The sequence below is a fragment of the Cheilinus undulatus genome, linkage group 18, assembly GCF_018320785.1.
Source record: "Cheilinus undulatus linkage group 18, ASM1832078v1, whole genome shotgun sequence".
Lineage (NCBI taxonomy): Eukaryota > Metazoa > Chordata > Actinopteri > Labriformes > Labridae > Cheilinus > Cheilinus undulatus.
The window spans coordinates 17,358,038-17,374,418 of NC_054882.1; the positions used below are offsets into that span (position 1 = coordinate 17,358,038).

General features: G+C 39.2%; 1 protein-coding gene across 3 annotated transcripts in view; it reads left to right on the top strand.

Moving 5' to 3' along the window:
* Nucleotides 1–15,973, top strand: part of fndc3ba (fibronectin type III domain containing 3Ba) — a 171,339-nt gene extending 155,366 nt beyond the window's left edge. For all 3 annotated transcript variants that reach the window (XM_041813263.1, XM_041813262.1, XM_041813264.1), the window contains 3 exons: nucleotides 1,960–2,126; nucleotides 6,261–6,388; nucleotides 11,831–15,973. In XM_041813263.1, coding sequence (XP_041669197.1) covers nucleotides 1,960–2,126; nucleotides 6,261–6,388; nucleotides 11,831–12,142 — 607 coding nt within the window. In that variant the 3' untranslated portion in view covers nucleotides 12,143–15,973. The remainder of the gene's footprint in view (nucleotides 1–1,959; nucleotides 2,127–6,260; nucleotides 6,389–11,830) is intronic.
* The last annotated feature ends 408 nt before the right edge of the window (nucleotides 15,974–16,381 follow it).

The following is a 16,381-nucleotide window of genomic DNA, read 5'->3' on the forward strand; positions in this document are numbered from 1 at the left end:
TGGCCAAGTTCTGATAAAACTACTGTTGTACTTCAGCTACATCCAAGCTAACTGCTACACCAGCAGCCATTGTGTATACCGGCTTACAATACAACTGCACCCAACCCTTTACAATTGCAAACTCATGCTGGAGCAAGTCGGGAAAGAAGGAAACTGCTGCCATACTATAGTTACACACAAGCTAGTTGCTGCAACTTTGGCGGCTGTTGCTGTCCACCTCCAGTGCAACTAAATCCCAACATTAGCTCCCACCTTGTTCTTCTAAAACAACGCTGATTCGCCAAGTCAATTTTTAGATCAGGCACAGTTGTTTCAGACTGCCGCTTTGCAAGCTGGGTTTGCCTGATGACAGAGATGGAGTCTGGCCAATCCATCAGCTTTGCAAGGTTAGATAAAGACTAGAAATACAAAAGTTGTTTTTTTGCAAACATAAAATTGGGCATATTAATATGGGAGTGTACAGAACTTCTAGGGCTTTTGCAGCCAGCCTCAAGTATACAATTAAGAAACTACACTCCAGTCAGGAACAATCTCATCATACTTTTTGCTATTTTATTGCAAAATGGATAAACAGTTTTACTTGGCAGAGAAGGCTCTGCTCAAAAGTTGCGCCCTGGGTTCATCAAGCAGCATGCTTTGACTTTACAGGGAGTGCATAGTTAAAACCCCCAATATGGATCAATTAATGACAATGCATACTGAATATAATAAAATTAGTTTAAACACAATTATTTCATCATAGCATGAATCTGGATAAGAGGGTGCAACAGCCTTATGCTGTAAAGGAGGTGGCTTGGGTGGAGGATGTTGAGCTTTGCCAGTGGCAGCAGCTCGGTGCATCAGATCGATTCAAGCAGGGATTAGTGAGAAGTATATCATATTTAAATACACTGGTGTGTTGAGAGAGAGAGAGCTGTGATTGGCTGTGTTAGCTGGGAAGCAATAAATGGGATCAGCTGGCCATCAGCTGATCACAGCTGGGCACATGACTAACTCTAAGCTTCATTAGTTTGCTCTTGCATGTTGGCTTCATTTTTCCGTAGTACCGCAGACCTACTGTCATTGCCTGTGTGTGCACGCTCACTGTAAAGCTCTGCACTGAGGTTAAAAAATTAACAAGGTCATATATCAGCCTGAGAAACACATCACCTCTCAATAGTGCAGCTCCACAAAGAGCTCATCAGAAGTTATAGCCTTCGTCTAATCCATGACCTCCTCACTGTCTCATCTCTTTGGCTCATCCAGTAGATCCTCCATCACTGTCTCTCCTCTTATAATTACCTCTTCTCTTTTCCTCCTATATTTTTCTTCTCCTTCATATCCTCCTCTAACGTCCCCCTCTATCCCTGCCTCCTATCTCCTTCTCTTGCCCCTGTCACCTTTGTCTTCCTCTTTCCCCTATAACTGTCTCCCTTCTACATTATTGTGCTGCAAAGCTGATAGCAGACATAAATAACCGCTTCTCAGCTCAAATCCCCATTTCTCCTTGACTCAGTCATTCGCTCACTTATCATCTCACCTGCAGTCCATCAATCTGTCTTTTTCGGTATCTAGAAACTTCTTTAGTTTTAAATTTCATCAGATATTTGACTTGGGCCTGTCAGTGTCGGTCCTGTGAGTTTATAAATCACCACTATCTTTGTGAAGATGTAGTCCTCTCTCTTCCTGCCAGCATCACTGCTGCTTTTCAAGGTCCAAACTTTTTATTTATTAAGATGAAAAAAACAGAAAATGGATGCGGGATGCCACTTTGTTCACAGGGGGTGTCAAAATCAACTCCAACCAAAAGTTTCTTGCAGGAACTTTAGAATAAAACAACTTTTGGGTCATAAAAATTTGATTTGATTAGAAACAAAGTACACCCAAAAGGCACATTTAATGATTCTTTAAGATGTAATACATTTCTAGCTACATTGGTGGTTCATTTCCTGATTCCCCTTTTATATGTTCTTCATCCAGGTTTGTGACTATCTACCGCGGTCCCAGCCACACCTACAAAGTCCAGCGATTGACTGAGTCCAGCAGCTACAGCTTCAGAATACAGGCCATCAGCGATGCCGGGGAGGGTCCCTTCTCCGACACACACACCTTCTGCACCACCAAGTCTGTACCCCCTGCCCTAAAAGGTAAATTCACTTAAACACCTGTGAGGTTGTTTTTGTTGCACAGTGAAAAATGCCCGGTTGAAGTCACAGCACAAGAAAATTCCTTTTAAGTGTTTTTCTTTATTTTGAAGCTATCTAAAAACTCGAAGAAAGCAGACTGCAGCTCTCAGGCGCCCCCTGTTGCAGACCACTACTGTGAGGCAGAGCCTCCTTCAGAACAGAAAAACATGCTAAAACATTCAAAATGAAATCTGATTAAACTTCTGGTTAGGGTTAGAATACAGATTAACGGTTAGGATGCCAAAAGTTAAAAGTCAAAAACCTGACCTTCAAAACCTGATTACAATACCTTTAATAACACTGACTAAACAGTCTGCTTACAGGAAAAAGTTTGACCTTCATGAAAACAATCTAAAGGCTCATTTATGCTCTACACATGAATGAAAATAGATCAGTGTTTTTTAAATTTTAGAACCATCAATCCATTGAGTTATTTTAAATGTGTCTTCTTTGCTGTGTTTGCTATTCTGGGTTGAACTGTTGGCCACATTGCTCAACACTCCCCCACAATTGCTGGCAGTATTCCAACGTTTGATCCATATCAATAACCTTCGAGATAATGGACGAAAGATGGACTTAATGAATGCAGTGTACGGACAGAAATGTCCATCCATATCTGTATGCGGTTCAAACATAAAGCATAAATGAGCCTTAACCTAGCTAACATAGCTAAGGCTAAAGTTAATTAAGTTACATTAACTGTATAAGCTATGTAGGTAACACGTTTCTTAGTCTGTAATGCAGAGATGTTCCGAGGCATCTATATCCCCCTTTCAGCTTTTAGCCTTTCATGCACATTTAAATTGGGTTTAACCAACTACTCTAAAGAGGAGAAAATACTTAGAAAACAGTAAATTCATCACAGAGTCATTGTGTCAGCGGGTATGATGTGAGCGTGATATACTCTGTACAGCAAGGCTAACATTAGTAGCTAGCTCTGCCAGCCTTCATTCCTCTTTGCGTGTTAATATCGTTTCGATATGCGGCCTCTGTTCTCATCGGTTGAGTAGTTAAACACGAGTTCAGCCCTCAACAGCCTACACACCGCTTTTTTTCTATTTTATATGTAAAAAACATTCATACTGCGCTTTTCCTACTACACGCTAACCGCTAAGCTAATCATATTTATGTCCGGTGAAGTGCTTGGAAAGTCTCAGACAGGAAGGCAGTGACCATTAACTGAAGCTACAGCGGCCTCTAGTGGTGGACTGGGAAATAAAGCCTGTATTTATAAAAAATGATTGGTAATTAGTTTAACTGACTTGAAGTCTCACCTTGGCTAATTTGCTAAATAAATTTAAGGATTTTAACCAAGCACATCCCTACTGTAGTGTGTAAGTAGAAGTAACAGTGATGTCCTAAAAATGCTACTTTTTTTAAGCCAAATGATACATTAATAATTCTTAATATAATTGTTTATACCCAGTTAATGTAGAGAATTATGTGTGATGTGATTTTAAGTGTTACTATTGAAGTGAAGTTTGGAATTTAGTGAAAAATCAGATGCTAACCTGGCTTATGTATCATTGCTAGCATAATACTGAGTAGCTTAAGGGTTTGTGTTTTGTTTTCAAAATTTAATTTAAAAGCCTTACAACTGTTAGGCTGCATGGTATTTTGTCAACTAAAACTGTGACTAAATGTAAGTCAACTACCTTTTTTCCACGAGGAAGAAGAGACTAAGTAATTTAGAAACAGCTTGTTTCTTGATTTCAGATTTCTCATTTTAAATTAAAAATCTGTTAACCATAGAATACATGGACCCTGCTTGTTTACTGCAGCTCTGCTTCACCATTATTTCGTCCAGTGTGCTCCTGGCTGTAAACTGAGAGGTGCTGGCTCATTATAGCTGCAATAATCACAGAATCCTCTCAGGTGATATAACAATAATGTATTATGATTATGACTGTGAGGCTGTAAATGTGCAGCAAAGCATCAACAGATCCATAAACAGGCTGGTTACAATGGCTGTAAAATTTATAAACGCTTCTCTGTAAACTGGCTTTCATTTAGAATAATTAAAAGCACAGAGTCTGCAAAATAAATGAAAAGGCATTTGGTTTAATTAATTATATGTGTACTATATTTGGCAAGACAGTCAATGCAGAGTAAAATAATAATTGTTTTATTATTTGTAATGAATATTACGCAACTATCCCTAGGGTATTATTGCTGTGAAAAACATTTATCAGCTTTGAAAGATAAAAAAATGTTCATTGTGTATAATACACAGGATAGTAAAAGTACAGTTAAAGTATAACACCAATTAACATCGCTGCCAGCATTAAATCCAAGAATAAGTTTCTAATACAGAGGCATTAACAGTATAACGCCATATCTCAAGAATGCTTTAAAGGATTTTATTCAGACTTCTTCTCTCATTTCACCTTATATATTTTATTTGACTGGCATTACTTAGCAGTGATCTGTTTTCAGTTTGACATTAATGTTTTTGTGTAGGTCATTTTATGCAGATAAGGTTGAATTTGTTTGGAGTGGGTAAAAATTAGGAAGATCCAGATGTTAATTTTACATTGTACCACTTCTTCATGTTAACCCTCGCTCCCTTGTAATTTTAAGCATGGTTGAGGCCAGTATGTCCAAAAATCGGACATGCAGATAAGTGTTAAAAAAATAATCATCTTTCAACATTTTATTTAACTTTCACTGCTTCAGATCTCTCCAAAAACTTCAACCCTGAACACTAAAAAAAAAAAAAATTCAATGTTACACCCTTTTTATGCCAGTTATTGTACACCATGTCACTGTTATTTTTTATGGTAAAAAACAGAAAAAAACATATTTCACACATAAAATGATTTAGATTAAAAAAACCTTTTTCTCAATAAACACAGTCTGGGCCATGCCAGTGATGAGTAGTAAAATTGATACTGATGCATTAAAATTTTTTTTGTTGGGCCAAATTCCTTTCTTTAGCTCCATCTGTCCTTGTATGTTCATATTCTGGACATACAGAAAAGTGTTAGTAAAACAATCATTTTTCAACATTTTTTAACTTTCAGTCCTTCAAATCTCGTCAACTTCAACCCTGACCACTAAAAAAGAATATAAAATAAAAAAAATTCGAAGTTAAACCCTTTTTATGCCAGTTGTCTTGGATTCAGTGAGATAGCGTCCATGCTAAACAGATGAGTCTATCGGAGCAAAAAACATGCAAGTTTTACCATCCTTTTCTCCTCTACCAAATCATAAGCGAGAATGCATTTGTTCATGTTAGGTTTACGTTATGTACAGGCATAAAAAATCAGAGGAAATATGTAGGATATGAATCACGAACACGCAATTACACTCATTATGCGCATATATAAATTTACTGCATATTTGAGATATGATATATTCTCTCCTATTGATCAAAAGGACCCATGCATGTCCATCCACTTGCTATGAAGTGAGGGCAAAGTTGAAATTGTCCAAATGTCCCCCTTTCTTAGTCCCAGATTGCAGAACTCGGAAGTAGCATTTTCAACTGTAAACACTCCACTTATGGCATGTCTGTTTGTAAACATAGATGCAGATTAGCACCTGAGCACACACGTAGAAGCACACAAACTTTTCCTTACACATGTAGCCCACTCTCAGACATCCATATCTAGCGGTGCGAATTGTTTCATTTAATTCTGATGATGTTAAGTGGATGAAATAGCGCTTCAAACACTTTGAGTCCATGGAAGAAGTCCTGCATGCGCGTTGCCGAAGGGGTTAAAATGGTGCGCTGGCACTACCTGCTGGATCATTGTGGAATGGTGAAATTTAGAGCCCTGGTGATTGACTGGCTGCATAGAAAAGGTTGCTATATGTTGTTTTGGTGCTATAGACAGTCAAAAAATGTGTCTTTAATGGAAGTCTATTGTCCAGATTTTGGACAAACGGATGGAAGGAGCTATTTGGTGCCAATAGAGTTCTATGGGCAACACATTTTTTATTTATTTATTTATTTTAATATGAAGAAAATTAATAACTTTGGCCTAATGATGATAAAAATGGTGAATGTCCTCAAAATGGACATACTATGATCCAAGGGTTAAATCTTTTCCTTTAACTTAAATAATGTTGTAATGCTGTTTATTTCCTCAGCTCCCCGAGTGCACCAGCTGGAAGGGAACGTATGCGAGATCACATGGGAAACAATCCCACCGATGAGGGGAGATCCTGTGAGCTACGTACTGCAGGTGCTGGTGGGACGCGAGTCAGAATACAAACAGGTTTGTCTCACTCTCTCTCCTTCACAGTTGTGGGTCATGTTAGGACAGAGCTGAGAGCTTTTGTAGTCTCACTTCTGTTGTCCAGATTCCCTCTTCATTTATTTGATTTTAATCTTACTTTTCATGGAAGTTAGTCTGACTTCTGGGCGATATTTCCTAATCTCCCTGAAGAGTGAGAACAAATCAGTTTGCATTGATTATGAAGGTATTACAGAGCACTCAACCTCCCACACACCTACACACCAGTTTGCATACTGAAGAGTCACGTACACATAGACTACGTCTTTGCTGCGCTTGGGAGGTCCTTAAGCTGAAAGGATGTCTGCAGTGCCAAGACTATTTACTGAAAAATACTGAAATACTGGTTTTAATAATAATCGCAACAGAGAAAAGACTCTGGCTCCAATTGAAAATGGTTTGTTGGCAGTTTGAGGGATGAGACAAAAGGCATTTGTCTTCTGGGCCGTTGACTCTCTGTTATTGAATTACTGAATCACTGGAGGGAACAGCTGCTGATACAAGTGAACAAAACTGCAGCTGTGTGCAGATGCCTAGATTTTGTGTAAAAGTGATCTATATGTGATCATTTTTTTCATGCGTGCATGCCTCGGCTGTCAATACATCTTTGTGATGCAACTCTCCAACTTTTTTATTCCTTCTTTTCTGTTTTCCCGTCCTCATGTGCCTGGAAGTCTCACAATGAGGCATGCATAGAAAAAATGAACGAAACCTCCAACCTCATCACACACACAGACACAATTCTCCCTACTAAAGAAGAAAAACATCACCATTTACATTGTAGCCTCCATCATCCCATTACTAATAAGAGAGACTTTTTATGAACCAATAATGAGCTGTCAGTATGTGGATGCTTCTCAGTATCAACCATTGACTTTGAATGTTGATTGTAATTCACAGAATTGTAGCAAAATGCAAAGTAAAGGTGATCAAAACTTATTTTTCTAGTGAAATTGAGACAAAAGCATTATTCCAGTATATTTTAGAGTCATTTCACCACTAAGTGTGATATGCAGTGTGTGCACAGGCTTATGAGAAACACTGCCATTAGGGGTATACACAAAAAATGATAAATTTTACTGTTTTTCTACAAATTGAGTTACTGACACTACAGAATGCATGGTTTTATACTTAGGTTATATACTTAGGTTCTGTACTTCAATTAAAAAAAGGGATTATAATGGAAGTGCATGGGACAATTTGTCCACGAATGTCTTCAAAGAGAGAAAAGTTTTAAATCAGACACTACAAAAAAAAAACTAATCATGCATCAAAATCAATTTTGTTGCTAATCTTTAAAGCATCCAAAACTAGAATTTCTTTAATACCACAGCCGCCCATCATATATTATATGGAAAATAGCTGAATTTTGGTGTCATTTTCAAATAAAACTATGACACCGTGTATTCAGACTGGCATTTAAAGGGTTAAAATCCTTGAAATAACTGAATATTTAGAAGTTTTGATCCGGACTGAAGTTGATTGAAAGATTTAAGCCAAACAAGTGAAAAAATATCAAGCTGTAGGATTTTTATAGCAGTTTTTTATTAAAGTGGACATTTTTTCCACGAATGGCTTATTAGGAAGTAAAGTTTTAAATCAGACACTTCAAAAAATGAATGATGCATCAAAATAAATTTCATTGCAAATTTTGATACATTCAAGACTATTATTAAAAAAAAACTGAAACCACCTTACATTTATTTTTCTTAGAATATAACTTATTTTTGTGTGTGTTTTTTTCTGTTTTTTGTTTGTTTGTTTGTTTGTTTGTTTTACAAAAAACAACTGTGATGTCTTGTATGGCATTTAAAAGGCGCAATTCTTCTAAATATTCCAATATTTGGTAGTTTTGTTTAGGACTGAAGTCGATTAAACTTAATAAACAAATAAATTTCTTTGATGGATGTTTTCAACTATGGACATTTTTGTCCTAAATGGCCTATTAAGGTAGAGAATTTGAATGATACTGGAGGGTTAACCAAGAATGCAGTTAGTGTTTTGTATGCAAACAGTTCAACACAGTAAAGTCCAGAGTGGTCTATAAGGAAATAAAACCTAGATCTGAAGTAAAAAGACAACTTAGGATAGCATTTCACCCTGATTTTCTTGGTCATTTACTTCAAGAATGGGCTCTATGCATGGCAGGGGTCGGCGTATTTCCAGTGGAAAATAAAGCCGCTTCACAACTTCTGCCCAACGATACGTGCTAAGCCAAAACGGAATCTAAACCCTCCTATATTGCCTTAATTTGTCCATTTCATTGTTTTTTTGTTCCGATTGTTGTTTGTGTTTACTCTGTTATCACCGCTTGGCATCCAAACATGCTAAAATTATGTTTCAAAAAAAGGTTAAAAGCACCTCTCGACATCGTTACTGCATGCTGCAATGTACATCTTCAGCTAAATTTAACTCGTCATTGATAGTCAGCTCAGGTAACTCATGCAAACAGCAAGTAAACCGCAACGAATTTGCCATCACATATGCCTTTCTCTTCTCCTGACTGAAAGTGTGGGAGCGGTCTAATGCCAAATGCAGAAGCAGTTCATGCATAGAGCCCATTCTCCATGTTGTCAAGTTGTTCTTACTGTATTTGGTAAAAGTGGTACTGGTGTACAAAACACACCTCTAATACCTAATTTTTTTATCTAAAAATGTGGCTAAAAAATTTTCATAGTAGCGGTGTGACCTGTAAAACAGTATACAGTGCTTAGAAATGTGCTGTTAAGACCGTCAGTGCAGCCGCTATCATCAAAAATTGCTCAAGACTTGTTCATGGTGCATTGCAAGCAGCTGTCTCCCCTTTCACAGCATGATGTCATACAACAGCAACTAGACAAGTGCGGGGGTAGGCACCACTTTTCTCTACCTTTTCTCCTTCATTTGGTCATAATCCTGCATGCAAAGACAACAGGCTGATAATGATAAAAATATAAACCCGGTTTGCAGAGGCAGACTCTGCAACTTGCAGGCTGCATCTCTCAACTTTGCATGTAGAACTGCCGTATTTAGCAAAAGCAGTCGGTGTTGAGGAGCTACAGAACCTCCTAGAAACTGAATGTAATAGACTTTAGAAGACCTTTTAAACCTTTTTGTGTCCCTCTGGGTGAGGCTGAAAAACAGACTGTGGCTTCTATTCAACCTATTGTTTGGATTTTATGGTAATTTTTGAGCATTCCCAGCATTTCAGTCCTCTAAAATTTCAGGGCCCAGATAGGATTTGACATTCATTTTCTCAGAGTAAACAAGCAGGCCTTTAATTCAGTAATTTGGGAACAATCATCTGCCTCTATGGGCACATAAAGCTGAGCATCGTCAGCTGCAAGCCATTTCCAATGACTGTTTAGAACAGCATGGAAACAGACAGACATGTTTTCTAACAAGGCTTCTTCCTTCCAGTATCATCGATGTTATCAACAGTCATGTGCGAGAATTAACAAACGACTTCACTGACTTCCCAAATGGCATTTCAGCAGGACACACCAGCTATAACTGAGCCTAGATTGGATTCAGAGACACGTGCTTGGTCCATAATTATACAGTGTGCATGTTTTGATTCAGGAGTGATTGAAATTATGGAGAAACTGAAAAGTCCTCTTATTTACTTTCTTGAACTGGTGGCAAATTTACATTTCAGGTGGTGCTCACAATACCTGAAGATAACTGACTGAGATTCCTTCAAAGAGATGCACGGTCAGCAAGTCATCTCAAACTAGCAAAACAAAGTCAGCCATGACACCCCGCCACATTTGACTTTTCCCTGATGCATTTGTAAATGTGCACCTGCTGACCTGACAATAAATCATCATGCCCACACAATAAAAACAAGCATCACTTTACATCTCTAACCTTAAAAAGCTTGCACATCTCTCTTCATACAACACAACTAATTTGACCTCTGAGCACACTTTAGTAAAAACAACCTGCTCATGATTTCATTAAAGCTTATGTGAAGAGCTTTAATCTGTTTATGAAACAGACTGAAGTATTGATGCCTCTTTATGAGCAGAAAAAGTAAAGGAGACCATCTAAATATGAATGATCATTTCTTTATTATTTTTGATGCTTGAAACTGCAGCTGCAGGGTAGGTGGTGTAGACAAAATGATCAAGTGGAAGTTGGAGCCAATGCATTTTTTTTTTCATGTCAAAGATTTTTCAGTGAATGAGTACATGACAGAAAAATTAAAGAAATGGGCACAGACAGCCTAGTGGTTCAGCTGTGCCCCGTTAATAAAGTTGGTCTTCCATTTGGACAGTCCAGAAGTCAGACTCTATTCCTGGAGGGTACATTCCTGCATTCCATTCCCCACTCTCTCTATCTCTGAGTTTTGACTTGTTCAGCTGTCCTTTCCTCTTCAAATAAAGAAAAATGGTCAAAAATAAATCTTTAAAATATAAAAGAAAGCACATAGCACTGGTGGACTGAGAGGGGGACCAGAGAGGGGCCAATTTTGGATGCCCCCTATGGTCTATCTGACATGATCACTTGTCCTTTAGGGTGCCCTTTAAGTGGTCAAAATGTGATCAAGTACCATAAGGGTGCATTTCTAGTGGTCAAGATGTAATCAAGTACCCTAAGGGTACAACTCTAGTGGTCAAGATGTAATCAAGTACCCTTAGGGCACCATTCTAGTGGTCAAATTGTGATCAAGTACCCTAAGGGTACAACTCTAGCGGTCAAGATGTAATCAAGTACCCTTAGGGCACCATTCTAGTGGTCAAATTGTGATCAAGTACCCTAAGGGTACAATTCTAGTGGTCAAAATGTAAACGAGTAGCCTAAGGGTACAATTCTAGTGGTCAACATATGGTCAAGTACCCTAAGGGTGCCATCCTAGTGGTCAAAATGTGATCGAGTACCCTAAAGGGTACCATCCTAGTGGTCAACATATGGTCAAGTACCCTAAGGGTGCCATCCTAGTGATCAAGTACACTTAGGGTTCCATTCTAGCAGACAAAACTCTCTCTACCCAGACCAAAGTTATCAAAAACTTTTTATATTGCCAGTGACAACTAATGGAGTTGAGCAATAGTGATAAATGGCTTAATAGTTAATCGTTTATCAGCTCTTCTTATTACAAAGAATTAGCTGGTGTGATCACATAAAAATGTCTTAACCCAGCTTTCTTACTACTTCACTCTAAATGTGTTACAAGTTTCATGGATGCCACACCACATTGACAAGTGCCTTTGTAATCATTTTTACCACAGCCCTTCAGTCTGCCACTAGCACACAAAGAAACATTATTTCACTAGTGTGGAATAAAATCAATAAACAATAGAGGTTCAATTTTGCCCACAGGAGGGTGCCAAAATCAGCCCTAACCCAATCCTTTTGGGAGCCGTAAACAAATGAAGTCTATTTAGACAAAACTCAGCATGTTTTGACAACAATTCACTAAAACTTGATTTCTCTCTGCAGGTTTTTAAGGGAGAGGAGGGCATGTTCCAAATCTCTGGCCTCCAGGGCAACACGGACTACCGCTTCCGCGTGGGCGCCTGCCGCCGGTGCCAGGACACGTGCCAAGAACTGTGCGGACCACTGAGCCCCTCCTCCTTCTTCACACTGCGTCGCCAGGAGTCGGCGTCGTCAGGGGACCTCTGCCCCGTGGAAACAGGCAAAGGGGCGGGCCTGATCTCCAGCGACGAGCGCTTCGCCGCTCTCATCGTGTGCGTGTTCGCGGGCTTCTCCATCCTCATCGCCTGCTTGCTACAGTACTTCTTCATGAAGTGAGGGAATTTTAACAATAGGATAGAAAGAGAAAGAAAAATCACAGAGTCTATGAAAGAAGCGAATCAAAAACAAACACTTGAGATGTACTTCTAAGTTTTTTAAAAGTTCTGGTTTTCCTCGCTGTCTTCACTCGGTTCAGTCTCATTTCTCTCTGTGTCTCTGTTGTCTTTGTATCACTGTCTGTCTCATTTGTTAAGGATTTCTGTCGAGGGAAGCCTTGTCTTAGCTGTACCTCGGTTGGGAAGAAAATCTGATAATCAAGCCTTAAAATAGCTGTGAGCGATGCAGATGCTCCTCAGACTGACTTGCATGTTTTTTTTTTTTGTTTTGTAATTTTTAAAACATATTCAAGATTAGAAAATGTGTATATTTCTTGACGGCCATTGCCTTAATTTTGTTTTTACAATGTGTAATTTCTTTTTTTTTTTCTTTTTTTTTTTGCTGCAGTCTTTATCCATGTCAGCCATATTCAAATGTAGGCCTTCAAAGCTTTAGCCGTTCATACTTTTATAACTCACTTTACTACTCTACAGGCTGTCGGTCAAACCATGCAATCTGCACCCGCTCTCACACACAGACTGACAGAGACACACACACATGCACACTACTATACAGTCATGCAAGAAGTCAATCACATATCCGCTCAGCTTGTAACACTCAAATCACTCATTCATTCAGCTACCAAAGTGATGCAATTCATGTGTGGTGTAAGATGCTGCTATCCTGTGATTTTACTCTATCTAAGAAAGAATGGAAACCAGTTATCTAATATATATACACACAATATATAAATATATATTATAACAAATATATATGATGCTATGGAAGTGATGTAATATAAGTGATGGCAATGTAAGATCTGAACTACAGTGTGAAAGGGAGAAAAGTGGACTCTAGGTGCTCACAATCAGCAGCTCTGACATCAGTTCAGCTTCAAGGTAGACGCCAGTTATTCAAATGTGGGCTGACATCCTGATTGGCTGCAACTTACCAGGAAAGAGCTAGACTTGGCATTCGATTGGTCAGTCCTTTAGATTTCAACCATCTCATCGCTGCAGACCCAGAGGTGCTAACAGCCTGCCAGCTAGCCGCCCCTACTCAGAGCTGTTATTAGCAGTTAGCTTTAGCTTCACCCCCCCCCGTGATCTCATACACTCTTCTCTTTCCCCAACCTTTGTCCTCCGGCTGCCTCTCTCCCTTGCTTTCCATCCCATCTTTCTCTTTTAAAAGGTGCTTTATTGACATGTAATCAGAGCAAGTAGCAAGTCTGCCGCGTCGCCTTGGACCGACGTGTTCTACTGGGACTTGATTTAATATTCACTAACCAAACAAGCCTTTGACAGAACACAACTCAGCAGACAGAACAGGGCATTCTGACACATGTTAACCCCCCCCAATCTCCCATCTGACACCCCCCCCCAAAAGAAACCCGACCTGAAAAACAAAGCCAAGGTACAGCCCGATACACACCATAATGATCCAAAGAAGTCACCCTGACCTGCGTTTTCACATTTATTCCCATCAGGCGGGGTGTGAGGGATGAAGGCTCAGATGGGGAAGGGGGTTAGTGATAGCTCCGCCTCTCAGCTCTGATTGGCAGCCTGTAACGTACCTCAGGGAAAAGGCCTTACAGAGGGGAGATCTAACCTCCCATCGCTGTCATCACCGTCATCATAACGGCCTCTCTTCCTCCGTCTTCCTCCCTTCCTTTTCTTTGTTTCTTACATTTGTTGATGCTGTATCTCGTCCTCTGTCTATGCTGTGCCTTGCTCCTGTATGTCAGTAAGCAAAGTGGTTTACTAGCTCAAAAAACCTTTGCCAAAGTTGATGGGAAAGTTAAGGTAGAGTTCTTTTCTAGGTTTATTTATACTATATATTTGCATACAGTACTTTACATGCCAATTACAGTGCAATCTTCATTTATTTATTGTTTAAAGATTAAGAGACAAGTGTAGTTATATACTAATTTTTTTCCTTGTAGCATGTTTTTTTTTTTCTTTTTAATTTTTTTAATGGATGTATGTTAGATTGTATGATTAAGGCCAGCATTCCTTATCTCAGTAACCCTTTAAGTATTTCTCTTACAGCTGTTGGGAACCTGTAGCTCATCAGTCCATGCATTGCAGTTATCATTGCCGTTTCAGACATGTAACCAAATGTTTTTTTTTTTTTTTTTCATCTCCTGCCTGCCTCGGCCGTGCACAGCCGAGCAGTTCTTGTAATGCTTAGAGAGACATGTAGCAAAGCCAGGCCTTAAGGTCAGTTCACTTCACCTGTATTGGGATAAACGTCGCTGCCTTTGGCTTTTATTGATTAGTGTTATAATGAAGCTTCTGATATCTTTTTTTTTTTTTTTTTTTTACTGTTTTATTGCCAAAGCGCAGGCTTCTTGTGTCCACTAGATGTTGCGTTTGCAGTCGTCTAAAGGGTTCTGTGATGTTCTTCTGTAACGACACAGCATTACAATTATTATTATTGTTATTATATTCTCTCAAAAGGAAAAAAAACATTAACTTGATCTGTGATTATGCTTCTTTTCATATTATCTTTTATTATTTTTGTTTTTTAAAGCAAAATGTGCCATTTTTACAAATGTGTAGCCCCGTTTTGGAGGAGAGTATCACAGCCTGAAAGGTTTTAAAAAGGCTAAAACAATCATACGGTGATTTTCAGGCAATGACAATAATAATGTTGACGATTCCTTGTTCAGGCTAGTGCTGGTATAGCAGTAGTGAGTGTTTTGTATCCAGTATTTTGCTAAGAGATGATATACAGAGATATCTATAGAGCTATAGAATGAGATGGTAATACATTATGACTAACAGAGTTGAAGCACTTTTTTTTATGTTGAGCGAGAGGAGACGCTCTGTTCCAAACACTACTGCCAACGCCGTCTGTTACACTCATTTGGCATTACTGTCGTTGGCGTCACTGTGACATTGGCATTACCGGAGGAAGCGCAGACGCTTCTGCGCCCCTCAGACGGCACCCCCCCCCGCTCCCTGCAGAATGCAAACTACAGCAACAAAAGAGGGAGCACGGTGCCTCTCTCAGACGTGCTCTACCTTTCCTGTTGCGCCGTAGTCGACACGTGACGTGTCCTGTCCTTAAACCTTGATGTTATGTCGCCCACCCACAGCCCTTTTATTTCAAGCCTTAACGCCCTGGTGGGAGGTTCACCTGGGCCGAGCTCAGGCCAGTCGCATTTCACAGCCCGAGGTTGGCTGATTTTGTGGGCAGGGTACTCCCCATTTCTGTGCTTTGATGTTTTTGTTGTTTTTAAATGCTGGTGATTTTATAGATGCCCCTCGCCCTCCCAGAACCCCCCACAGCGCCCCCCTCCCCACCTTGCAGGTCCTGCACATTTTTGGCGGGTATGTCAAGAAAGAGACAATTTTTTGCCCAGCAAATCCACACGTCTGTGCCTTCTGATCAGTTAATTTTCTTCTTTTTAATTTTTTTTTTTTTGTTCATGTTTTGTACGTTTTACAGAAAGTAGAGATTTTGACTGAGAATTTGGCGATTTGACAAACACACAGAGACTCACAGGTATTTAACTATTTTTTAAAGCAAGACAAAAAAACATATTTTTACCTCACGATTTAAAAAACAAACATTCCAATGTTGTCATGGTCTACGAATTGAAAAAAAGAAATTCATGCATTTCTTCTTGTATTGTAAATGTTAGACAATTTCATATGCATTATATAAAAGAAACTGCCATATCAATTTTAATGTATAGATTTTTGCAAATACTACCCTATGTATGTAAGACGTAACTGTATCGGTAGCGTATATATAATATATTTATGCCCAATAAATGTTTTGATTTTTTCTGACTTTGGCTCCTCTATGTTTTATTCCATGTTGACTTAACCAGTGCTTTTCAACTGGTGGGTCACTGGTCATATTTGTGCAGGAAGGGTTGCGGAAAGGTAGGCAACCCAGGCAACTGCCAAGGGCTTTGAGGTGGAAGGGGCTCTCCAAGAGACAGCTGACATTGGTCATTGGTCATAAGACATTGTGCAAAAAGGTCTTCATCATAATTGTTTACTGTGTGCTCTGGTGATAAATAAAAATAAGAAATGAAATGATAAATGTCTCATCTGTTAACATGGAGGAGGCAGGGTTGATGTTCTATTCTACCATCTTCCAGCAGGGGGAGCTCTAAATAAGCTGTTATACTCTAGAGCAGGGGTTCCCAACCTTTTTAGCCCGCGACCCCAAAATAATGGTGCC